At 41.4% G+C, this 26,195-nt stretch overlaps 1 protein-coding gene across 2 annotated transcripts in view; it reads left to right on the top strand.

Moving 5' to 3' along the window:
• Nucleotides 1-26,195, top strand: part of MAP2K6 (mitogen-activated protein kinase kinase 6) — a 112,599-nt gene that overhangs the window by 63,901 nt on the left and 22,503 nt on the right. The window contains exons 1-5 of one of the 2 annotated variants that reach the window (XM_019466408.2): nucleotides 10,258-10,600; nucleotides 13,523-13,589; nucleotides 22,961-23,009; nucleotides 23,836-23,949; nucleotides 25,798-25,917. In XM_019466408.2, the coding sequence (XP_019321953.1) occupies nucleotides 23,872-23,949; nucleotides 25,798-25,917 (198 nt within the window). In that variant the 5' untranslated portion in view covers nucleotides 10,258-10,600; nucleotides 13,523-13,589; nucleotides 22,961-23,009; nucleotides 23,836-23,871. Of the gene's footprint in view, nucleotides 1-10,257; nucleotides 10,601-13,522; nucleotides 13,590-22,960; nucleotides 23,010-23,835; nucleotides 23,950-25,797; nucleotides 25,918-26,195 lie in introns of those variants that run through there. The other variant, XM_019466407.2, reaches the window with a different exon arrangement.

Raw genomic sequence — 26,195 nt, 5'->3', positions numbered from 1 at the left:
CATCTCAAAATCCTTAATTTAATCACATCTGCAAAAGTGTTACTAGGGTAGTATTCACAGGTGCCAAGGATTAGGATATGGGCACATCTTGGGAACCTTTGGTAGCCTACTCCCCTCACTAAAATGTGAACATAACTGTTATATACTTCTACGAATGAATTAAACCAAACATACTTTTTTTTAAGGTGGAAGGCTAGAAGTTTTCTTCAAGTCGGGATCAAGTGAAGATGTCTGCAGTGACCATTACATTTAATTATTTTTTGACATGGAAGCCAATGAACTTATAGAAGAGGTATACATGTTAAAAAGGTATATAAGATTAATGGAGGAACAAAGGGACAGATCAACAGGTGGCATTGGGACAACTATCTAACAGGCGGTTTTGGGGAAGAGGAAACAATGTTCTTGCCTTATAAAAAGGCAGAGGCCACTGGGGCGCCTGGGTGGCTCAGTCAGCTGAGTGTCTGACTTCAGCTCAGGTCATGATCTCACGGTCTGTGGGTTTGAGCCCCACGTCGGGCTCTGTGCTTACAGCTCAGAGCCTGGAGCCTGCTTCAGATTCTGTGTCTCCCTCTCTCTCCCCTCCCCTGCTCACGCTCTGCCTCTCTCTCTCAAAAATAAATAAACATTAAAAAGTTTTTAAAAAACGCAGCGGACAGAAAGGAATGTAAAAATTTTAAATTTTGTATAATCGAAAGGGGAGAAAAGCCCAAAGATTGTGTGTGTATATGTGTGTGTGTGTGTGTGTGTGTGTGTGTGTGTGTGTGTGTGTGTTGCAATACAAACTTCCAAAGGGGCAATGTCTTCTCTTATAAATAAAATAATAATAATAATACTAATATAAAAATGAGCAAATAGTTTGAATGGGCAGTTCATAGACAAACACAGATATCAGTAGACATACAAAAATATTTGTTAATATATTTGTTAACTGTGCTAAATATTTTTAAAATGTGATTAAAAACAATGAGGTACTCTTGTTTACTTATCAAACTGACAAAGATTAAAAAGTTTGTTGAATACCAAGTGTTGTTGAGGGATTATTTATTTATTTCTTCCTTTTTCCATTAAGAGTTGAAGATAGTTTACTAGGATGCATATAATTCAGCAACTTAGCATAAATAAAAAGTAAATGAGGTCACCTGTGAGGGAGTCTTGCCAAGCAAAAAAGTCATGTTTGAATCTGATTGAGCTCTAACTTACAGAGGAGTGTGGGAATCAACAAGGGATAAGATCAGCAGAACCCAGTGGGAAGCTTTATAGAACAAATGGCCAGATCTTTGCAACAAAACAATTTCATGTAGAGGGAGGGGCAGATAATAAGAAATGGAGAGGGAGCTTATAGACGAAGAGAGACAGAAGAAATTTTATCAAGCAGTCATAAAACATGGACCTAATTTGGATATTGATTTAAACACACCATAATTTAACACTATTTGAGATATTTATGAGACCATTAGAATTTTGAACACTGAGTAGATATTAAGAAATTATTTATTTGTTCACATGCGATGACACTCTTTGTGGTTATGTTTTTTTTAATAGTCAATTTCTTTTGGAGATATTGGGTAACATATTTATGTACAAAATGATTTGTTGTCTGGGAAGGTGGGTGGGTATAGGTGAAACAAAATTGGCCATGAGTTGATATTTGTTGAAGCTGGGGAATGGGTTCATGCGAGTTGATTACAATCGTTTTGTTTACTTTCTCGTGTATCTAAGATGCTCCATGATAAAATGTTATTAAAGGGGTAGATAAGATACAAACAGAAAATACTTACTTGGGGGGGCGCCTGGGTGGCTCAGTTGGTTGAGCATCCGATTTTGGCTCACGTCATGATCTTACGGCTGGTGGGTTCAAGCCCTGTGTCAGGCTCTGTGCTGACAGCTCGGAGCCTGGAGCCCGCTTCAGATTCTGTGTCTCCCTCTGTCTCTATCCCTCCCCTGCTCATGCTCTGTCTGTCTCTCTCTCTCAAAAATAAATAAACATTCCAAAAAAAAAAAATTAAAAAAAAAAGAAAATACTTACTTGGGCACAAATATGAATATGAGTCCCAGTTTGGCCCTAAGCTTTAAAAAAGTTTTTTTTTTTTTTTAATATTTATTTATTTTTGAGAAAGAGAGAGAACACGAGTGTGAACAGGGGAGGGGCAGAGAGAGAGAAGGAGACACAGAATCCCAAGCAGGCTCCAGGCTTCGAGCTGTCAGCACAGAACCTGACGTGGGGCTCGAACTCCCAAGCCATGAGATCATGAACTGAGCTGAAGTCAGGCACTTAATCGACTGAGCCACCCAGGTGTCCCGGGTTTTTAGCCATCAACCCAAGGACGGAAGCACAAAGGAAAACATTCATGTTATCCATAGGGAGAGATTGATCAATTATACAGAAGAAGCCAACTCTTCTAATTATTGATGACACATATTTTTTTCTAAGAGTCTTTATAAAGAGGGCATCACATAAGGTCATGAAATATATCCTTACAGAGATGAATATCAGATGCTTCTTTTCAAGGTGTACCTTCTTTCATGGGTAAATGATATCATGGTAGAATGTAGTTCAAGAGGAGAAGTGGGGTGAAATCAGGAGAGAGGCAGGATAGACTCTGCACTGGTTAACACTCTAAGAAGGATTATAGACGAAGGACTTTCCTGTGTTATTTCTTTGCATCTCAGCCTCCATGCAGCTGGTGGAATCAAAGTTACTCCTCTGTAGTTTTCCTTGGCTAGAAGGGAGGTGATCACATTGCTATTAAAAGTATGACCTTGGACCAGAGGGGGGAAAATAATCTATTTCTCCCGAGGAAAAAAGAAATTCAACCCTCTTATTCACTATCCCTCTATTTTAAGTATTAAAAGAGAATTTTCTGTGGTTCAGTAGCTATTTAATAAAATCTTTATGTTTTGGAAAATTCCACATATTCACAGGCACCCAGGACAATGAATTACCATGTTATCTGTCACTTAGCTTTGACAATTCCCAACTCATGGCTAATCTTATTTCATCTATAGCTCCCCTCCCCACCCCTACTCCACCATATTATTTTGAAGCAAACTCTACAACCGTATTATTTCATTTGGAGATATTTCAGTATTTATCTCTAAAATATGAGTGCTAATTTTAAACCTAAACTAAAATTTAGTGCACCATTTTGAAAAGGTGAAACACGTCACTAAATTTCTCGGCAACCCCTTGCCACATTTTTATTTCAAAGTGGTACTTTAACATTCGTATGACTACATTTCCTTTCAGTAGAGACTCATGAATGAAGCAGCCCATAAATGAGGAAGATGAGCACAGACATTGGGGATTCCCCGCCTAACCACTGCCTGCCTCCTACCTTCACTCGGGGCCCAGACCACAAGTAAAGGGCATTGGCTGTGATTTGCTTTTACATTCCTTCAAGAACACATAGTCAGCATCAAACCGTTAACACGAGAACATGCTTCAGTTCAACCCAGTCTGAAAAAAAAAAAAAGCTTCGATCACCTGAGGTTGTAAGAAGAGTCTTCTGAGTGCTTTCATTCTTTGAAAATACGGCCATTTCCGAATGAGTTGATGGTGCTGCTCTGAACACATTGGCTTATTCCTCTTTGGTACATCCAGCAATTCTCTGTGTGTTTCACTGATGCTTCATTCACATCTCATTCTGTCAAAATGTTCTCGCCTTGTCTGCCTTCCATTCTCTTGTTCTTTTTGTTTCTCAGCCTCTCATCCAACTCTCTACTTTGTTTTGTTTTGTTTTGTTTTCAACTCTCAACCTTTGTTGGTCACTCCCAGGTGTGCATATTCCCCGCCCCCCCCACCCCCCACCTTAAGCTCCATTTGTCTGCTTGAAATTTGTCACAGTCCCCCCACCCCCACCCCAGCATCTTAGACTTTACTTGTCAGAATTGGGACTCATTGTCTTCCTTCTCCACCACCCATCCCAACTGGCCTTGACCTTCTTCTTTCACTTAATTTCATTTAGGTGTAAAAAAGCCAAATTACTACTACTAGTGTTACTGCTGTTACTGCTTATCTTCTGATCTTCCACACCTCTAATCCAGTAAATTACCAGAGCCAATGGGTTTTGCCTCCATAAAGTTTATTAATTTTTTTAATGTTTATTTATTTTTGAAGGGGGGAGAGAGAGAGAGAGAGAGAGAGAGAGAGAGAGGAGGGGCAGAGAGAGAGAAGGAGATCCAGAATCTGAAGTAGGCTCTAGGCTCTGAGCTGTCATCACAGAGCCTGACGCGGGGTTCAAACCTATGAACCGCGAGATCATGACCTGAGCCGGTCGGACACTTAACCGACTGAACCACCCAGGTGCCCCCTCCATACAGTTTAAGTAGCTTATTTATCAGTCAGATGGCTGTGGTCTCTGCCTCTGACTTCTTGGGTCTAGTGCTTGCCCCGTGCCTGGGTAGGACATGGTGGGTGGCTTTGAAGAGTTGGCATTCGAGTGCAAGGCAGGGGTAAACAGATGGATTCAGTCTATCAGTATAGGAAAGGAGACATCCAGACTGCTGTGACCACAGAGAGGAGGAGCATTTATTCTACTTTTCTTTTCTTTTATTTTATTTTTTATGGAAGTCTCCCAGAAGGAGAACATGCCTGAGTTGAGTGTTCAAGTTGACCAGTAGAGACAGGTGATGGCAACCTTCCAGGGAAAATATAAGCCGAGACCTGGAAGCTTAAAACACCCAGGTGTGTGTATATGGGTGTGTGTGTGTGTCTGTTTGTGTCTGTGTGTGTCCCACAGTTTCAAAATATTCTGCAGATGTAAGATTCACCTTGTTACGTTATTTTTTCTGAAATGTGGATGATCTAACGTGACCTCCTCCACTGAAAAACATAGCTGACTTCCCTTCTTAAATATGAAATTGAAAGATTATTAGTTTTGGGCTTTCAGTCTTTGGCTCCAACCTATGCTCCCAGCTTTCTCTCTACTACCATCCTTTACTTTGTCAAAAGTAGATAACTTACAGTTTTCTTGAATATACCACAGTGCCTTCTCTCCACCACTAGGAGCTCATGCTCACTCTGCTTAGAGCCTCACTGTTGCATTTCTGTGTTCTGGTTGTCAATATCCTACCCATTATTTTTTTTTAAAAACTTTTTATAATGGAAACATTTAAATATGTTAAAAGAAGACCTATTGTATAATAAATCCTCATGTACCCTTAAAGCCTACCGGTGATCAAAGGACCACCTAAAATATCACTTCCCCCATGAGACCATTTGTTTTTCATTTCCCTCATCGGCTTTGAAACTCCTGTGTATTCATGGTGTGACAGTTGTCATGTAATCCTCTGATAGGACAGGAACTGGGTTTTCTTATCCCCGGACTCTTTCAGAGCAGAGTTTGTAGCTTGATGAACTTTTTGTTCCTTGCAATGTCTACTTTGGTGAATTATTAACAGTTTTGGCTCGAAGACATAGAGAGCCTGGTCAGGAGCTTCATCTGGAATTTCTTACTGGCCAGAAAGAACTGACTGGTGATGGGGGAAGGACCAGGAACTGAGGGGAGAGTGACCTTGTCCTCATGAAGAGAGAAAAGGTGAAAAAAAGGAAACATTTTACTTAAACATACCCTTGACAAGGGGTTCTTAACCCTGGCTGGAATCTTCAATCGCTTGGGGAGATTAAAAAAAAAAAAAAGTATGTAACGCAGCCGCTTTGGAAAACAGTTTGGCAGTTTCTTGCAAGACTAACGTAGTCTTACCATATGATCCTGAAATCACACTCCTTGTTATTTACCCAAAGGAATTAAAAACTTGTGTCCACACAAAAACCTGCGCACAGATGTTTATTTTTCATAATATTATGAAATGATAATTATGGGATCATTATTCATAATTGGCAAAACTTGGAAGCAACAGATGCCTGTCAGTGGATGAATGGATTAACGAACTGGGGCACATCCAGACAATGGAATATTATTCAATGCTAACAAGAAAGAAGCTACCAAGCCATGAAAAGACACAGAAGAACCTTCAAGGAATATCACTAAGTGAAAGAAGCCAGTCAGTATGATTCCAACTGTATGCCATCCTACAAAAGGCAAAACTATGGAGACAGTAAAAGGATCCGTGGTTGCCAGGGGTTGGGGAGAGGAAGGAATAAACAGGCAGAGCACAGAGGGCTTTTGGGACAGTGAAAGTACTCTGTATGATACTGTAGTGATATCCATGCATATCTGTAAATGTCATATATATCAGTATACCTGTCAGTATACATTTGTCCAAACCCATAGGATGTACAATACCAGGAGTGAACCCTAATGTAAACCGTGGACTTTGGAGTGATAATGATGTATCAGTGTAAATTCATCACATGTAACAAACGCATCACTCTGGTGGGGGGGTTGTTGATGTTGGTGAGGCTATGCACGTACGGGGGCAGAGAGTATATGGGAAATCTCTGTGCCTTCCCTTCCCTTCGATTTTCCTATGAGCTTAAAACTGCTTTAAAAAAGTAAGCCCTTGGGGCGCCTGGGTGGCTCGGTCAGTTAAGTGTCTGACTTCAGCTCAGGTCATGATCTCGCGGTCTGTGAGTTCGAGCCCCGCGTCGGGCTCTGTGCTGACAGCTCAGAGCCTGGAGCCTGTTTCGGATTCTCTGTCTCCCTCTCTCTCTGCTCCTCCCCTGTTCACGCTGTCTCTCTCTGTCTCAAAAATAAATAAACGTTAAAAAAGAATTTGTTTCTAAAAAAAAAAGTAAGCCCTTTATAAAAAAAAGATACGGATTCTGAGGCCTCGCTTCCGGAGATCCTGAATGCTAGAGCTGAAATAGTTCCCATGGTCAGTGGGAACCAAGAGAATATGGTTCAAAATCAACGAGATGTTTGAAAAATGTAGGTTTTTTTAATTAAAAAAATTTTAATGTTTATTTATTTTTGAGATAGAGAGAGCGAGAGCAGGAGAGGGGCAGAGAGAGAGAGAGGGAGACGCAGAATTCGAAGCAGGCTCCAGACTCTGAGCTGTCAGCACAGAGCCCGACGCGGGGCTCGAACTCACGAACTGTGAGATCGTGACCTGACCGAAGTTAGAGGCCTCGCCGACTGAGCCACCCAAGCATCTTGAAAAATGTAGTTTTAATATAAATAACATAAGAGAGGAAGAACAGAGGACATCTGAAGAAACATGCTCCCCATACAGGGAACATTCTATTTAGCTCATATTTTAAAAATTTTAGCACAAACATGGAAGGGAGAACAGAAGCTAGTACATATTGAGCACCTGTTATATGTTAGACCCTGCTAGATATCCTCACATATTTTGTGCCAGCTGAGTCCCTCCATGACCTGAGCCTCTCATCTTACATTTGCAGGTGTGGAAACTGGGTTTAAGACATATTTTCAAGCTCGCCGTGTTAATAAGTGGCACAGCTGGGATTTAAAATGAGGTCTATTGGTGTTGAAGTTTGTGCTATTTCTACTCCAGTCTGTTATTATTATTTTTTTTTTTTCTGAAGGGCTCATTCAATACTAATCTTCAAAACAGTTGAGAAAAGAACAAATATTCAGCCCAGAAGTATTTATGATGTGCAGGCACTGGGCATCATACGGCATTGCTGCCATAATGGAACTTCTATTGGGAAGATAAATACTAAATAAGTAATAAATGCAGAAGTAAATACATAAATGCAAAAATAATGTGACATTGTGAGACATGGTATGAGGAATAGAAGTGGAAGACAGTCGTGCAGATCTGTTTGAGACAGAGTGGACGGTTTTTTAAATGGCTTAATCTATTAGTTTCCGGTGTGTAATATAGTGATTCAACAATTCTATACATTACTCAGTGCTCGTCATGATAAGTGTGGTCTTTAGTCCCCATCATCTGTTTCCCTTATCTTCTTTCCGTACCCCCCTGCCCAGCTCCCTTCTGGTAACCATCAATCTGTTTTTTAGAGGTAAGAATCTGTTTCTTGATTTCTCTCTCTCTTTCTCTTTCCTTTTGTTGGTTTTGTTTCTTAAATTCTACATATGCGTGATATCGTATGGTATTTGTCTTTCTCTGACTGACTTATTTCACTTAGCATTATACTCTCCAGCTCCATCCATGTCATTGTTAATGGCAAGATTTTATTCTTTTTTATGGCTAAATAATATTCCATTGTATATATATGTGTGTGTGTGTGTGTGTGTGTGTGTACGTGTGTGTGTGTGTATAAAACATCTTCTTTATCCATTCATCTGTCAGTGGACACTTGGGCTGCTTCCATAGGTTGACTCTTGTAGATAATGCTGCAATAAACACAGTGGTTCATGTATCCTTTTGAATTAGTGTTTTTGTATTCTTTAGGTAGTGCGATTACTGGATCATAGCATAGTTCCATTTTTAACTTTTTAAAAAAAGTTTACTTATTTATTTTGAGAGAGAGAGAGAGAGAGAGAGAGAGAGTGTGTGTGTGTGTGTGTGTGTGTGTGTGAGTGGGGGAGGGGAAGAGAGAGAAGGAGAGAGAGAGAGAGAGAGAGAGAGAGAGAGAGAGAGAGAGAGAGAGAGAATCCCAAGCAGGCTCCGCACTGTCAGCGCAGAGCCTGATGCAGGACTCCGTCCCACCAACCACGGGATCGTGACCTAAGCCAAAACCAAGAGTTGGATGCTTAACTGACTGAGTCACTCAGGCAGCCCTCTTAACTTTTTGAGGAACCTTCATACTGTCTTCCAGAGTGGCTTCACCAGTTTGCATTCCCACCAACAGAGACAGAGTGGACGGACATTTTAAACTAAAATGGCGGGGTTCGGTAAAGTGCGTCAGGTTCACATTGTAGGTGAGATGCTGGAATGTGAAAGCCGGATGCGTGACCCTTAAGCGGTGTTCAGGAAGGTCTGGGAGGGGGTTCTGTGGGCCATGCGATATGAGAGCTGGATGTGGAAGTTTGGGTTCCCGTCCACAAGGGCGCCAGAGCCTTCTAGGCAGAGGCAGTACAAAGATAAAGGCAAGGTCCCAGGAAATCCACCTCCCTCCTTGAAATCAAAATGACTGCGTGTTTTAACACGAGCTTTTTGGGCTTTCTTTCTCTAAATTTTATGTAATTCTGAAGAACTTCGGCATGCTGGCTAGAGCCTCAGGGGTGGGTGCGAGCCAGGGGTTTGGGGGAACAGGAGCATCGGCGTCCTACCGCTGTTGTAAAGCCAGCTTTCTCCCTGCACTCCCTTCCCGCTGCTCCATTAGTTGCTTTGCGTCTGATCATCGCCATTTAATAACATTTAATGACACTTCTCTGCCGATCTCAGTGCCAGCTACCCTTGGGACTTAAGCCTAGATGCAAGTATGAAGGAGAGGGCAGCCAAGGCCTCCAGGTTGCCAGTGACTTGGCTGGAAACCCCACTGACGTTGGGAAACAGATTTTTAAAATAAATTTGGCCCTGGAAGCCATGCCATCCTTTTGTAAAGCTGTGTCAATAACCGTAAACCGTCATAATCATGCCCCCCTCGCACCCCCAGCCCTCGGCCGAGCTGACACATATTTAGGCGTCAGCCTATCCTTACGATGCCACCTTCTGTTGACCCTGTGGGATTCTCTTGCTGTTTGGGTTGGCACTGGAGCACAGTCTTCTGTTTTATGTAATAAAGCACATGAGAGAAGCTCTTTGTGCGTAGCCTGTCCGCGTGGGTACCGAGCAAGAGGTCTGGTACACCCCATCATTTTCAGGATGGCCGAAGCTAGCGAACATTTCTGTGGCCTGGGAAATGTTTGCGAGCTCTTGGCAAGGCTTTTAGGCTCCAGTGCCATTTTGCTCCGGGCCAGGATCGTAACGACCCTGGCTTCGGTTTGAGATGAATTTCTGCAGATGTATGTGTGTGGCGGGACTGCGTTTTCAAAGAAAACAAGCGACGGGTGTGATACAGGCTGATGTAATCTAGCACTGCATATGCCCAGCCAAGCCAACGAGGCTTACACTTTGCAGATTGTACCAGTAAGAGGGCAGAGTTTGTTGAGGTCTGCAGGAATACACAGAATTCTCTCTCTCAGAGAAGGTGGTTCTGTCCATGTGACATCACACAGAGCCTATTTCCTGATACGTTTATGTTTTTGTTTTTGCTTTAGGCTATCAAAAGAGACAGCCACTTAACATACTTGGGCACTTAGCTGTATTAATTCGTATGGTCTCCTTGCCTAATTTTTTTTTTTAACGTGTTAAACGTTAGCATCAGGTGTTGGCAGCCTTGCGGGGGGAACAGATTGCTTAGAAATAAACACAGCTGGAAACTGACCATGTATTGTTTTTCTTCCTTTTAAGAAATGAAAGAGGCATTTGTAGAAAGGCTGGAGAATGCGGTCCTGGCCAGAATTACTTTATAGATTTATTCTTCCAAGTCTAGTTAATGATTAACATCACGCCTTGGTGTCTAAATGGACCCACTTTCCTTCTTTCTCTGTGAAGTTGGCGGTTTGCTGGGAACAATAAACTCAGAGAGGTTTGCTGCAATCCGCACTGGGGAGGGTGGAGTCTGTTCAGTTCTGCTTCCCTCTGCTGAAGTGTGGTCTTCAGCACTAAGCAAAGAATGCCTCGTGTGTGGTGTTCTTCTGCTAGTCTTGCTTGCAGCCTTGCAAACCTCATCAGTGTCACTTCTGGCCTCTTACTGGGCTCCTCCTTCAGTGATGGGCAAGTAAGTGAATTATGGAATGTTGGTGCGTGTGTCTGTGATTTTTGTTTTATTTGATGCACTATCAGAAATGAAGGCGGGATGTATACCAACCGCGTAATTCAACCAGCTTTTGTGTCCCCTGCAACTGTTTCGCTGGCTGCTGTCAGAGAAGAGGGAGCCTTCTCTTCTCACATCTGGAAGACTTTTTTTTTGTTGTGGTCCTTTATTCCTTTAGTCTCTGTGCCCAAAGGTTGCTCTCTCTTTCTCTCGTAATATTACTCTTTCTTTGTAATATTTTGATGATTTGTTGAGCTATAGTGTAATAATGAATGGCTAATAATTAATTGCTGTGGTAGAATGATTCATTGCTCTGTTTGTTTTTCAAAGGCAGTTTGTCCCATAAATAGCTCTCTCTCTCTCTCTCTCTCTCTCTCTCTCTCTCAACATCTATCTTAAGAGCTGAGTAAGAAATGAAGAAGCGAGAGATGTAGGAATGTCAGAGTAACTTTTGCTTTTGGTTTGCTTACGTGGCAACCATGCCTTTTTCACAGGTGAAATGTATTTGACTTTTGTTTTATTTTGTTTTCGCTGAGAGGGCTACAGGGTTGTAGCCGCTGGGAGATCTGAATTACCTGTCGCCTGTGCTGGAGTATAGATGTAGTTATCTGGACAAATGGAATTTGCCGTTCATTCCTCACTGGAGTATCCCATTTAAAATAGCAATCCTTATCTATTTGACTGAGGCTCATGGATAGGAATTGTTGGAATTAGGCCATTCATCTATTTGGATTTTCACCATCAGATCCAGCTACTTAACATTCTTGGTATACGGCACAGCCCTGTGTATTGTCTACCCATATGTATGGACACAGTTCTTTGCATTGCCTAACTGACTAACGTAGTAACATGTGCTAAGTGGCCTTCCAAACTCTGGGAGGAGGAGGTGAATAGTGAGTCTTGAGTCTTATAAAACACATAGGTAAGCCCAAAGGAGGAGAGAGTCGAGAAGACCTGTTATAATGAAGGTGGACCCAAAAGGCTTTCTCTGCACTGACCGCTGCCAAGCATATTTTCTCTTGCCTTTATGCAATTCGGCAGAATTGATCTTCATTTTGGACTTTGAAGGCATAGAGGGGGAAAAGAAGACTCAACTGCACATTGTCTTGGGCTGTGATAATCTGACCAATTGTGCTTATGAATTTCTGCAGTGATTTTTTTTAAATGTTTATTTATTTTAAGAGAGAGAGAAAGAGTGCACGCGGGGGGTGGGGGCAGAGAGGAAGAGAGAGAATCCCAAGCAGGCTCCACACTGTCAATGCAGAGCTTGATGGGGGGCTCGGTCCCACGAACCGTGAGATCGTGACCCGAGCCGAAATCAGGAGTCAGACGCTTAACTGACTGAGCCACCCAGGCGCCCCTTAAATGACTCATTTTTTTTAAATATGAAATTTATTGTCAGATTGGTTTCCATACAACACCCAGTGAGATTATATACATTCTTTCTCTGAATGATTATAATTAACAGCTAGTTAAGGTATGTCTGTGTTCTTTCATATGGGACACCTCATGGTTCTCATATCCAGCCCAGGAAGGTAGGTATTGGTATTATTTCCCCATTTTACAGTTGAGGATATCGAGAGTCAGGTGAACAGTGATTCTGGCGGTCACTTAATGAGTGAAGTACCAGATGTAAGCCGAGTTTTTAAAAGCTCATAATCCCATGTTCCCCTGCCCCCCTCCTCTCATCATCTCTAAACTCCTTCCATTGTAGACTAGGGGAATGAGCTCCAATCTGGGTTTTCGAGACCTAGATTCTGATTCCTACTGGGTCATTGCTGGCTCTGTGATGTTGAGCAATCATGGAAGACTTTGGATGTCATTTTCCTACCAGGAGGTTATACTGTTTGATGTCTTAAGTTTCTTTGCATCTTGAGAGTCTCTATCCGTCTGCGTCTACCCGACCCTCTATGGGGCTTGCGTCATTGCCATAGTGTGCACCCCTGCGATGTAGAGCAGGGGTGGGGGGAGAAGGAAAGGAGGACCATGGGCATTTGATCCAGCTCTGTTCTGGTTTCTCCTACCAGAGAAAGGAAGGAGGCACAGAATCTCCTTAGTTGAGGAAAATCCTGGGCCCTTAAGAGACTGTTTTCTCTGATCTGCCTCCTGAGCTGGCATTTCTCAGTCTGCTCTTTGTTTTTTTTTTTTTTTTTTTTTATTCATCAGCAACAATTATTTGAGCCAAATTCTCTGTAGTTTCAGCTCAGGGATGAACACATGGATTACATTCCCATCTGGCCCCCAAAGAGGCAATAACCTCTTTGCATGAGCCCATCTATTATCCTTCTTCCTTTTTGGAACAGGGTAAATGTAAATAAATACTCTCTCCGTCTTTTAGGCGTTTCAGCTTATATGGCAGGTGGTTGAGAAATGGGCAGGACAGAAGCGTGGGAAAGTATTGTTTATTTTACCTCCAGACTTGACTCTATCAGATGTTTACAGATTAAATTAGAAAGTTGTAAGATGCTGAGACGAGGGTGACTACATTTGACTGACATTAAAGGGGAAAAAATTTGTATTCGACACCATCTACCATCATCATCGTTGTGTACGAGAAAGAATGAAGAACTCAGAATGACCACCTCTCAGCAGGGAGGAAAGGGCAGGTCTTCCTGGGTAAAGAGAGTTAGCATTCTAATAAGGATATTTTCACCCGTAAGTGGCGAAAAACTTCATCCACGACCACAGAGCATTTGGGAAGCTGTGCTCTGCCTGGGGCTTGGGTGCTTGTCACTCACAGGCTTCCCGGGTGGGAAGTGGGGTTCTGAATGGGGAGATGAGAGCAACACATTCCCAGGCTAGCCCTTTTCCTTTGCTGCAGTCTCTGTCCCCACTCTCATGCTGTCATTTAGACCTTAACCTTATCCTTATGTCTTTCCCCCATAGGCAGGAAGCGAAACCCTGGCCTTAAAATTCCAAAAGAAGCATTTGAACAACCTCAGACCAGTTCCACGTAAGTTGGCAAGATCATCGTCTTAATTCAAACACTCCACTTTACAGATTTCCTGGGAATAGGGTTTCATTTCTGGACTGGTGCGCAATGCCTCGACTATGGAAAGCATTGTTAGAAAGAAGAGCCCTTTAAAGGGGAAAGCCATGGACCTGGAATAGGTCCGTCAGTCTATATCGAATGGGTCACTTTGAACTCAGTGTCTCACATTACCGGTTGGCAGAAAATTGAGTGTCACAAAGTCATTTGGCAGATGGAGTCTTATGAAAGGTTCCTGGACATGGACTTTCTGCCTTTTCCCTATAGGCTTGGGCCAACAAGCGAATCCCCGTGTAAAGCCACTACTGTAAAACATGAGTTGAGATGGAAAGAAGGAATTTGGTAAGGACTCAGCATCCTGACACCTAAATCCCATCCCATATAAATAGAGGGCAAAATGAGGCACAGGAGCATTTTTTTTTAATTAGCAGAGGCTTTGGCCCAGATCCCTAAGTGAGCTCGAGTCCTGGTAAAGCAGGCTACCCTCTCCCGTTCTCTCCCTCTTAATTTCTTTTTCACTCTGTGGGGGAGTGAGAGTACCCCCCTGTCCCGCTGGAAGTATGACCAGCTTATAAAGCATCTGCTTGGGAGGAATGGAAATTGCAAGGAAAAAAGTCGTAACAGGAATATTGGAGGGGCAGAGCAAGCATAAAGAAAGGCCATCCCAATTGAAGCTTGAGTTTGCAAGGCCTTTGCTCATCTCTACAAAGGTGCCTCCCTTTCAAAAGGGTTTTGGACTTAACCATGACCCATCCTATCAGTAAGTGCACCTCCTGGTGTTGGAATGTGCTGGTAAAAATGATCATGTCTACCGTAAGACTTTGTCGAGGCCATTGCCAATGCATTCCACTGAAGAATCTCCTAAGTGCAGAGCGGAGTGGAGGGCTTGTCATCAGGGTTCTACACCATAGTTCAAGGGTCAAGCTCACATTGCACGATTCCTTTTGTGAGGCTCTACAGGATAAGGTTCCTTCCGTATCTGCTATTGAGGTTAGTTCTTTTGGTCTTTTTGTTTTTGTTTTTTCCTCTGGACCTAAGACCTGTGTAATTAATAACTTCCCCCCTCTGATTGGTTTCTAGAGAGTTTAGAGTCAAATATATTGTTTCCCTGTACTATCTGTATTGGACTCTACGTGATACACTTTTAGAACTTTTCATCGTGAAATTATTGTAGATTCACAGGATATTATACAGAAATGTACAGGGAAGTCCCATGGACTCTTCCCCTAGTTTGTGTCCCCCCCCCCCCAACAACACAATTATCAAAACAAAGTGGCATTGGTGCAAATCATAGAACTTACTGAGATTTCACCAGTACTGCACGTACTCGTGTGTGTGTGTGTGTGTGTGTGTGTGTGTGTGTGTGTGTGTGTAGCTCTATGCAGTTTTACCATATCTGTAGACTTATGTAACCACAGCCATAAGCAAGATACTCAACTATATCAACACTGTAAGATTCTTTGACGTCATTCCCTTAGAGCCATGCCCACCTCTAACCCTCAGCCCAAATCTCTGACAACCACTAATCTGCTCCCCATTTCCATTTTGTTGTTCCATGGTTGTTACATAAATGGCATCATGCATCTCCTCCTGTTCGAGGTTGGCTTTTCCATTCAGCATAGTTTCCTTGAGGTTCATTCAAGTTGTTGCCTGTATCAATAATTCATTCCTTGTTATTGCTGACCCCCTTCAATGGTATGGATATGCCACACTATGTTTAACGCTTTAGGAGCGTTAGGAGATATGGGTAGTTCTTTGAAGGAGATATGGGTAGTTTCCAGTTTGGGGCTGTCAATGATAAAAACAAGTTCCTGCTTGAAAATAAGTCTTCATTTCCATGGGACCTGTGTCCAATAGTACAATTGCTGGGTCATATGGTAAGTCTGTTTTTAGCTCTGAAACAACTTCCAAAGTACTTTCTGGATGATTGTACCATTTTACATTGTTAGCAGTTTATGAATAATCCAGTTTCTCTGCGTCCCTGCCAACATTAACACTATTTTCCATTTTTGCCATTATGATAGATGTATAGTGATACATCATTGCAGTTCTGATTTTCGTTTCTCTAATGGTGAATGGTGCTGAGTATTTTTAGGTGTTTGTTTTTCATCCATGTATCTTTAGTGGTGAAGTGTCTGTGCACATCTTTTCTTATTCCTTAATTAGCTTGCTTTTTTAATGTTGAATTTTGAGAGTTCTTTCTATATTCTAGACATAAAGAGTTTGTCAGGTATGTGATTCAAAAGCATTTTCTCCCAATCTATAATTTGTCTCTTCATTCTTTTATTTTGATGAAATCCAGTCTAGCAATTTTTCTTCTTAGGGATCATGCTTTTGGTGACAATTTTAAGAACACTTTGCTTCACACTTTGTTCTTGTTTTTCAAAATAATTTTGGCTATTCTAGTGCTTTTCTGTTTCCATATTAGTTTTATTTTTTTATTTTATTTTTTCCATATTAGTTTTAGATCAGCTTGTCTGTGTCTACAAATAAACTTGCTGAGATTTTGGTAGAAATTGTGTTTAACATATAGATCAATTTAGAGACAATGGACATCTTTACTAACTTGAATCTCCTAATCCATGAGCCTGGTAGATTTTGCAAGTATCTAGATTTTCTTTGATTTCTTTTCATCAGTATTTTATAGTTTTATTATACCTATTCTCTACATCAGGTTTTTTTTTTTTTTTTTTTTTTTTTTTTTTTTTTTTAATTTTTAACGTTTATTTATTCTTGAGACAGAGAGAGACAGAGCATGAATGGGGAGGGTCAGAGAGAGGGAGACACAGAATCCGACACAGATTCCAGGCTCCGAGCCGTCAGCACAGAGCCCGACGCGGGGCTCGAACTCACGGACCGTGAGATCATGACCTGAGCCGAAGTCGGCCGCTCAACCGACTGAGCCACCCAGGTGCCCCGAGGTTTTTTTTTTTAATATTTATTTATTTCTTTGGAGAGAGAGAACGAGCAGGGGAGGGGCAGAGAGAGAAGGAGGGAGAGAGTCCCAAGCAGGCTTCATTCCATCTGTGCAGAGCCCAGTGAGGGGCTCGAACTCACAAACTGTGAGATCATGACCTGAGCTGAAATCAAGAGTCAGAACTTTAACTTACTGAGCCACCTAGGCATTCCTGCATTAGGGTTTGTTAACATTTATACCCAAGTATTTCATTTCGTGGAGAGCAATTATAAATGATAACTTCATTTAAAATTTTGGTTTCCACTTGTTAGGAATCAGTATATAGAAATGCAATAGATTTTTCTGTGTTGATATTCTATCCTGCGACCATACTGAATTCACTTAATTGTTCTTTGAGTTTTCGTAGATTATTATTATTATTATTATTATTATTATTATTGTTATTTTGCATTTTTGTTGATACTTTAGAACTTTCAATGGAGACGATCATGCCTTCTGAAAATAGAGACAGTTTCCTTTCTTCCTTTGCAAGCTGTATTTTTAAAACTTTGATTAAGATTATTATTATTACTGTTTTGCTTTGTTTCAGTGGCAAGAATGTCCCATGCTGTGTCACTTAAGATTGATGAGAGCAGGCAACCATGCTTTGTTCTTAAGGAGAAAGCAACCAGTCTTTAACTATTAAGCAGGATGGTAGGTTTTGTAGATTGAGGTTTGAAAAGTTCTTCTTTAGTTGTAGGGTACCAAAGGTTTTTATTGTTAATGTGCTCTGAATTTTGTTAAGTGCTTTTCTCTGCATCACTTGGCATGATCATAGATTTTTCTTCTTTGTACTGTTGATGTGGATTACATTGTGATTGATATTTAAATATTGAACTAGTTTTGCATACCCCAAATAAATTCCACTTGGTTTATGGGTACATTATTTTTTTTATACACTGTGGGACTCAATCTGCTGAGATTTTGTTGAGAAGTTTTGTGTCTAAGTTCATGAGAGATGTTGGTCTGTGGTGGGTTGTTTTGAGTTTTGTTTGTTTTGTTTTGTTTTGTTTTTGTTTTGTTTTGTTTTGGTGTGTGCTATTATTTTCTGGTTTTGATATTAAGGTAGTATTGGCCTCATAAAATGAATTGGTAAGAGTTTCTTCTTCTTCTTTTTTTTCTGGTAGACACATAAAGTCTATGAAACAAAATTAGCCAAAATATTTCTTTTTCTGGAGCTTTTAAAATACAAATTCAGTTTCTGTAGTAGTTATAGGACTATTCAGATGACCTGTTTCATCATGGCTAAGTTTTGGTCATTGGTGGTTTTCAAGGAATTGGTTCATTTCTTCTAAGTTGTTGAGTTTATAAAAGTTGTTCATAGTACTTCTGGATTATTCTTTGAATGGCTACAGGATATATTGTGATATCCCCTGTTTTTTTCCCAAGATTGGTAATTTGTGTGTCCTCTCTTGTTAAATGTTTCAGTCTTGCTAGAGGTGTATCAATACTATTGTTTGTTTGTTTTTTTAAGAACCAACTTTTAAAAAATTTTTTTTTATTTTTGGCTTCTCAATTTTACTGATTTCTGCCCTTATTTTTATTATCTTCTTTGGTAATACATTTTTATATCACCCTCTCAATTCTCTTACATTCCTTCCCTTCACATTTTTAGTCTTCATTAGTTTCTAACTGATATTAATTTTCTGCATTTTATGAATTTTTGAAAGCCATCATAAATCCTTCCTTGGTATAAACAAGTGAATGAAAGCCTACGTAATGCTACACTATTTCTGTGTTCTTTCCCTCATGTGGTAGAATAAACTTTGAATATGATTTTCTTTTTCACTGTGTAAAGCCAAGAGTATCATTTTATTATTGTAGACAATACCACTCCAGCTCATGGAGAGCCTATTATTATTATTATGATTGTTATTATTATTATTTTAATACTAATGCTTAAATTTGTACTCCTAAAGAAGTAGCTTCCACATTTTGTGTTTTTCTTGGCAAGTTTTTGAGCTTGGCTTGGTGACTCTTACCATTTATACCCTGCCTTCTTCTGCAGTACTACACAAAAATAAATATCCTGGGACAGAGCTCCATTCTTCCTAGTTCCATGTGTGTGGTCCCTCTGCTGGAGCTCTTTCTTTGAGTAAGTGATGCCAGTGTGTCTTTGGCTCAGGTCTCTGAGCTGTCCCCTTAGTGGACTGGCAGCGGCTAATTCTGAATTGATTCGATGCTAGTGAGTATTATTCCAGTTAACCTCCCAAGAAGCTCAGGAGGCCGTTACTGTTACTCTTACTGAGAAAACAGACCTGTACGAGGTCAGGTGCCTTGCTCAAAACAGTTGAGTATCACTTCATGGGTAAGAGTTCCGGCTCGAGTAAGTTGGCCCGTGTTCGTCTTTGAGATCTACATTTCACTAGTTGAATGAATACCTTAGGCAAGTTATCTAACTCGACGGAGGCTTAGTTTCTTCTTCTGAAAGATGAGAATAAATAATGATGTGATTGCTGTGAGGTTTAGGCGTCATAACCTCTATTAAGTGTCTAGCCTTTTCCCTTGGGATTTCTCAAAGGCGGCTGCTCCAAGTGTTGTTGCTGTTATTATTACTAATCCGCTACATAATTATTTAAAATGTTTTTATTTATTTTGAGAGGTAGAGAGAGAGAGAGAGAGAGAGAGTGAGTGGAGGAGGGGCAGAGAGAGGGAGAGAGAAAATCCCAAGCAGGCTCCATGCTGTCTGTACAGAGCCCAATGCGGGGCTTGAACCCACGAACCCATGAGACCATGACCTGAGCCGAAATCAAGAGTCAGATGCCTAACCGACTGAGCCACCCAGGTGCCCCCACTTAATAATTATTAATAGTTATTATTAAGTGGAAGAGCTGGTGTGCAAAGTCAGGATTCTCTGACTTTCAAGTATATGCTCTTAGCCACATGTCGGACTGGTAGAGAGTGTGGCCAGATAGTCTGTGGCTAGTGAAACAAGAGGCAGGATCTTTTACTCTCGCAGTTGAGAAGACGTTAGAGTGAGGCTCTGGGTTCTAATTTCACCATGTCTTTGAATGACGGGAAGTTATTTAGTCTGTTTTGATGTCAACTCTTCCCATTAAGGTAGAGATAATAGTCCCTCTAAGAGTTGTGTAAATTAAAGAAGATATTTTATATAAAGGGTCTAGCACATGGGTGCCTGGATGGCTCATTCGATTAAGTGTCCGACTCTTGATTTCAGCTCAGGTCAGTCCTGATCTTGTGGTTCATGGGATTGAGCCCCACATTGGGCTCTGTGCTGTGGGTGCAGATCCTGTTTGGGATTCTCTCAGTATCCCCCCTTCAAAATAAATAAATAAACATTTAAAAAATAATAAAGGGTCTAGCATAGTCTCTGGCCCAATAGACGAATAATAATTGTCATAACACCCAGTAAACTGATCACTTATCACTTAGAATTACAAATAAATAATCACTATAATATGCCGAAGCTTGTTGTTCCTATAAAAGCTAATACTAGGTGACCGTTGGAGTACCTTTGGCCTTCCAGGGAGGGAATTTTGTAATAAGCTTGCTTCTGTCCCCACAGGTCTAAAATATTGAATAAGCAATGGAGAACATACACCCACAGTTTAACCTCCTGCAGAGACTCAGTGCCCCAGGCAGACTAATAATATGCCCAGTCTGGACAGAACATGGTGTCAACTAATCTAATATGAGCTGTCAGTCTTGGCTGCATCGTTTGATGCTTTTGGCAGACTTGATGAGTCCAAAGGCCTCAGGCTCGGGTGGATTGATCATTTTCATTAGAGGGGACCTGGGTGTTGAGAGTAAGTTCCTTGGATTCAATTAAACTTGGATTGAAATCATGGCTTTACCACTTGGGAGCAAGTTAGTTAAACTCTGAACCAGATGGTTTCTCATCTGGACCATTGGAGTAATGATACTCATAGGAGTGTGTGTGTGTGTGTGTGTGTGTGTGTGTGTGTGTTTAAGGTATTAAATGAGATGTAGGTAAAGCACTTCACCTGGTTCTTTAGGTCAAGACAGATTCAAGTGACATGAGTTTTATTTTCAGCTCTGTTAGGCTGTATGGCTTTAGCAAACCACTGAGCTTTTCTGGGTTCCATTTTTCTCTCATTCTGGAAAATGGCATGACCTCCTCCTATTAGGTAGAGGTATAATGCTAGGTTAGTATAACACTTGAGTCTGTACACTTTTTTTTTGTGAAAGTCCAGATAGTAAATATTTCAGGCTACTCGGGCCACAGTGGCCTCTGTTGGATATTCTTCATAAATTGTTTTTCCACAACTTTTTAAACTTGAAAAAAATTATTAGCTGGGCCACGGGCTGTAATTTGCAAAACTCTACATGGATACTGGGACACCAGAGCTGGGAGGGGTCTTACCCAATGCCCTCATGCAAGAAAATGGAGGTAGCCCCAAATGACCAGTGACATTTCTGTTGCTTCATACCTTTTCTTTAGTGTTTATTTTTGAGAGAGAGAGAGAGAGAGAGCAAGCGAGCAATCAAGTCGGGGAGGGGCAGAGAGAAAGGGAGACACAGAATCCAAAGCAGGCTCCGGGCTCTGAGCTGTCAGCTCAGAACCTGACTCAGGGCTCAAACTCACAAACCACGAGATCATGACCTGAGCTGAAGTCGGACACTTAACCACTCAGCCACCCAGGTGCCCCAGTTGCTTCATACTTTTTAAAAGGAAGAGTCCTGAACAATTGCAAAAGGTTTTTTACTGTTTATGTTAGTCATGTTTCAAGTAATAGCTGTCTTTATTTCAGAATTGCATTGCAATTAGTACAAACTATTGATCGTGAAAGAAACAGTTTTGGAAATTTTAAGAATGAGAAATCAGGTTTTTAGAGACTTAATCCTCTGGAACGTATTTCTGAAGAAAATTTCCCTGCTCATAAACACAAGATCTATAAAAACATCACTGGTGTGTGTGTGTACGTGTGTGTGCGTGTGGTTGTGTGTGTTTTCCTCTCAATCTCTTCCTCCTACTCCCTGGTTTTAAGTTAGTATAGAAAAACTTTATTTTAGGTATTCTATGTATTTCAAAGGGATTTTGAGGTGAGGGAGGGCTTGCCATTAAAACTTAAAATTTATGTTTATACCTGTGTTTATATTCTTTTTCTTGTTTTTTTTTTTTTTTTTATTTAGTTTCAGCACATGGGGTAGGATTATAACACACGAGGATTCTTCTCTCCTTTCCTTTCATCTTCCCTGTCTTCTATTTTTTCTTGTATTTTTGTAGAGGCAGAGTTCTGGCATGGAATGTCCCCTCAGGAGGACCTGGTTCTCTTTGGTCACCCTTGATTCTGCCAGCACTGGGATCCTTTTGTCTTTTTCTAGTGATGCTTTGGGTGCATTTATTTCAAGAAAATGCTTTTCGCGGCTCCTAATTAGTGGCAAGGCCAAGGCCAAACATCCTTCTCTTGAGTGGATTCATATCAATCCAGGTAGTATTGGAGTAGTAGAAATACATACCCATGAGGGGACTGTGTGCTTTCTCTATGGAGACACAAAATCAGCCAACCTCTGGCTTCTGAGATGACCCCTGGGTTGCACGTGCACTATGTATGGAAGAAATATCACAACCGGATTAGACAGCCTGAAAGAACAGAAAGTATTCTGATCACAAACCAGGAGACCTGGGTTAGTTGTGACCTTGGGCAAGTCACTGGGTTAGTTGTGACCTTGGACAAGTCACATCAGCCTCTCTGGATGTTTTTTCCATCTGTAAATGTGGGGACTAGATAGATTTGGAATTATTATGGTGAGTTAACATAACCATAGGCTAATTATTGTTTTTTTAAAACAGTTGTGGGAGGGGCGCCCGTGTGCCTCAGTTGGTTAAGCATCGGACCTTGGCTCAGGTCACGATCTAATGGTTCATGAGATGGAGCGCCACATCAAGCCCTCTGCTGTCAGCACAGAGCCCACTTTGGATCCTCTGTCCCCCCTCTCTCTACCCCTGCCTTGCTCTTGTGTGTGTTCCCTCTTTTCTCTCTCTCTCTCTCTCTCAAAATAAATAAATAAACTTAAAAGAAAACAATTGTGGGAAAATGTGGTGGAGTAATTGGGCACATTGGTGTTTTCGGATGAAAGAAGAAGTTTGGGACTTACTAGAATAGTATGGTTATTTGTATAACTATTTACACCAAGATCATATTTATTGGATATTTACTATATGCCGGCCATGTTAAAGAAGAAATAGAAGCTCAAAGAGATTAAGTCATTTAAACCCAAATTTTATTTTATTCCAAATCCCACACTACTAACACTTTTGTGCTGCCTAATTTTACTGATGAACTTCCACTTTAATCCTGCAGAAAAAAAAACATCTCTCCAGTTGTATGTGATTTGAGAAGGGCATATTTGACTAAATATTTCATGGTTTTTCTTTACCCCTTTTCTTTCTTAGGCCACCTCGAGACTTAGACTCCAAAGCTTGCATTTCTATTGGAAATCAGGTAAGAAAAATCATGTGTGCCAGTTAATATCTTGACCGTTTTCCATATATGCTTTCTGACTGGCCATTGAAAAGTTTATTTTCCATTACATGCCATAAAGAGATGGGTCAAAAAGTTTGAGTTTAAGCAGATGTGATATGTGCTCTTGCTATTTTGAATGCCTTATTGAAATCAGGCTGGTGAGGTCCTGATGGAAGGTGTTTGAGGAGAGTAGATGATTTGCTTTGGGACACATTCCTTAAAGTCCAAGGGTAGATCTCATTGCCATCAGTCAGCAAATGGGTGACACATGTGATGAAGGGGGCAGAGCTAAGGAAGCACAGTGTAGACAGCTCAAACCGAGCAAGTTGAAAAAAAATTTTTTTCTAATGTTTATTTATTTTTGACAGAGAGAGAGATAGAGCATGAGCAGGGGGAGGGGCAGAGAGAGAGGGAGACACAGAATCCAAAGCAGGCTCCAGGCTCCGAGCTGTCAGCACAGAGTCCGACACAGGGCTCGAACTCACAGACCGCGAGACCATGACCCGAGCCGAAGTCAGACGCTCAACCGACTGAGCCACCAGGAGACCCGCAAACTGAGCAATTTGGAAGCTGAGTTGGAGCTGGATCTCTGTGTTGCCCGGGACCAGCAGGTGGCACACCGTGAGAGTCTAAACTTCCCATGGCGCATCTTGCATTCAATGGCTGCCTGGATAAGCTTCTAGACAAGAAGCCTGTGGGCCAGAAATAACCCATAGAATGTTGGGAGAAGCCAGAGAGAGGACGAAAGAGACTGTGTCCTTTATTTCTTTGTTTACTACTGCAGTATTCCTTTTCTCTCTTGTAGAACTTTGAGGTGAAGGCAGATGATCTGGAACCAATAATGGAACTGGGGCGAGGTGCGTACGGGGTCGTGGAGAAGATGCGACACGTGCCCAGCGGGCAGATCATGGCGGTGAAGGTAGAGTCGATGGTCCCCAAACGTTTTCTGTCTGTGGTGTATATGTTCGTCCATCTCAGTTCCAGATCAATTCCTTTCATAGAAGCAAAACAATCTTCAATGGAGTAAAACAAGGAATATTAATTGTAGGGAACCCTAGTGACCGCCAAATGTGTGGAAAAGGCTTCCTGGGTATGAGTTACATCTACTAGTTGGTTTTTGTTGTTGTTGTTGTTTTGTTTTTTAATTTTTTTATGTGTATTTATTTTTGAGAGAGAGAGAGACAGAGTGCGAGCAGGGGAGGGGCAGAGAGAGAGGGGGACGCAGAATCCGAAGCGGGCTCCAAGTTCTGAGCTGTCAGCACAGAGCCCGACACGGAGCTCGAACTCACGGACTGTGAGATCATGACCTGAGCCGAAGTCGGACGCTCAACCGACTGAGCCACCCGGGTGCCCCAGTTTTTTTACCTGATAAATCTGACCCCCTCCTTTTAATTTTTTATGTAACCACCGTGTCATCATCACGCTTAAAAGAATGAACAGTACTTCTTTAATGGCATGGAATAATAGCTCCAAATTAAAATTGCCTTGATCATCTCAAAGTTGTTTGGTTTTCTTTGCCTGGTGGTTGTTGAAATCCAAATCCAAATAAAAGTTCACAAATTGCATTTGGTTGTTATGTCTCAAAAGTCTTTTTTATTCTATATTCTGTTGTTTTTGAAGAATGATCCCTGAAAAATCAGGAAACCAGCATTGTCTCCATTTGTGGAAAACAGGAGAGTAAAATGTATCTTGAGTGAATCTGCATCATTTTTGAGCTGTAAAAAGAAACTTAGAATCACTGCATATTTCTTGAGGGGCTTTGGAGAACTACCCTCTCTCCATGAGTTCATGGATTTGGACCATTGTTAGGAAAGCGGATGGTCAGACGACTTGGATCCCTTTGTTTTTGGAGAATGGAGATACCTTTCCCTTACCTTGTAGATTTTTCAATTTGTTCTTCTGCAGACTTTTTGCTAATTAGGCAAAAAATATGAAAGCCTAGTGACGCTATATCTTTAAAAAAATTTTTTTTAATGTGTATTTATTTTTGAGAGACAGAGACAGAGCATGAGTGGGGGAGGGACAGAGAGAGGGAGACACTGAATCCGAAGCAGCCTCCAGGCTCTGAGCTGTCAGCACAGAGCTTGATGCAGGGCTCGAACTCATGAGGCGCGAGATCATGACCCAAGCCAAAGTCGGATGCTCAACCGACTGAGCCACCCAGGCACCCTGGAAGCCTAGTAACATTGTATCTTTATGCTCATTTAATAGCAAAATCGTGCTTCTTTAAGGCTACATTTACTGACGTGACAGATTTCTCTTCTCTCAGAAGCGCTGGGATAGGAATGAACATTTTCTCCATTTCTGTTTGATTCTGTCCATTTCTGATAGCTCTGTCAGTTCTTTTACAGTTGCTACTTAATCCAAATATTCTTACTTGTTCCCAAAGAGGGCCTTTGGGGTTTTTTTGTGGGATCCCAAATCAGCCACAAAGTAATGGATACTGTGGTCTCTGAACTGAACATACATAACATAATGAAGCAGACTGTTCTTGTGACTTGGAAATACACTCCCCAACGTTTGCACGTTTTCCAAAATATATTGTCAGAGGGCTTGGGATTTTTCAGGAAATCCAGTGAAAGTCTTCCATATTTCTCATTTGTTACAAATAACTCATCACTAGGACAAATACTTGAAAGGTCATTGCTAGAACTTGTGCTGTGAATTTTGTAGTATTTTCAGGATGGGACTCCTTAAGGTCCCTGCCTTATTAACTGACTCATCCTCAGAGCAGTAATCATAAATTTTTCCATGCGTTTCCATTCAGCGGATCCGGGCCACAGTAAATAGCCAGGAGCAGAAAAGGCTACTGATGGATTTGGATATTTCCATGAGGACAGTGGACTGTCCTTTCACAGTCACCTTTTATGGTGCACTCTTCCGGGAGGTAGGTGATCCGTCAATTCAAAATCTGAAGAGAACAGTAACTTAAAAGGAAGTTTCTCTAATTACATCAACGTGACGTATGGTCATGGTCCTCTTTCTTGTTTGACGCATCTTCTTTTTTTTTTTTTTTAGGTTTATTTATTTGGTTAGAGGGAGAGAGAGCACGTGCACATGAGTGTGGGAGGGGCAGAGAGACAGAGAGAGAGAGGGAGAGAGAGAGAACCCCAAGCAGACTCCTTCCGCGAGAGCCTCACGTGGGCTCGATCTCACGAACCATGA

Source organism: Panthera pardus, unplaced genomic scaffold (assembly GCF_024362965.1).
Source record: "Panthera pardus isolate Hobbes unplaced genomic scaffold, ASM2436296v1 HiC_scaffold_3, whole genome shotgun sequence".
Taxonomy (NCBI): domain Eukaryota; kingdom Metazoa; phylum Chordata; class Mammalia; order Carnivora; family Felidae; genus Panthera; species Panthera pardus.
The sequence above is the reverse complement of the archived record's forward strand: the minus strand, read 5'-3'. Positions and strand labels throughout refer to the sequence as shown.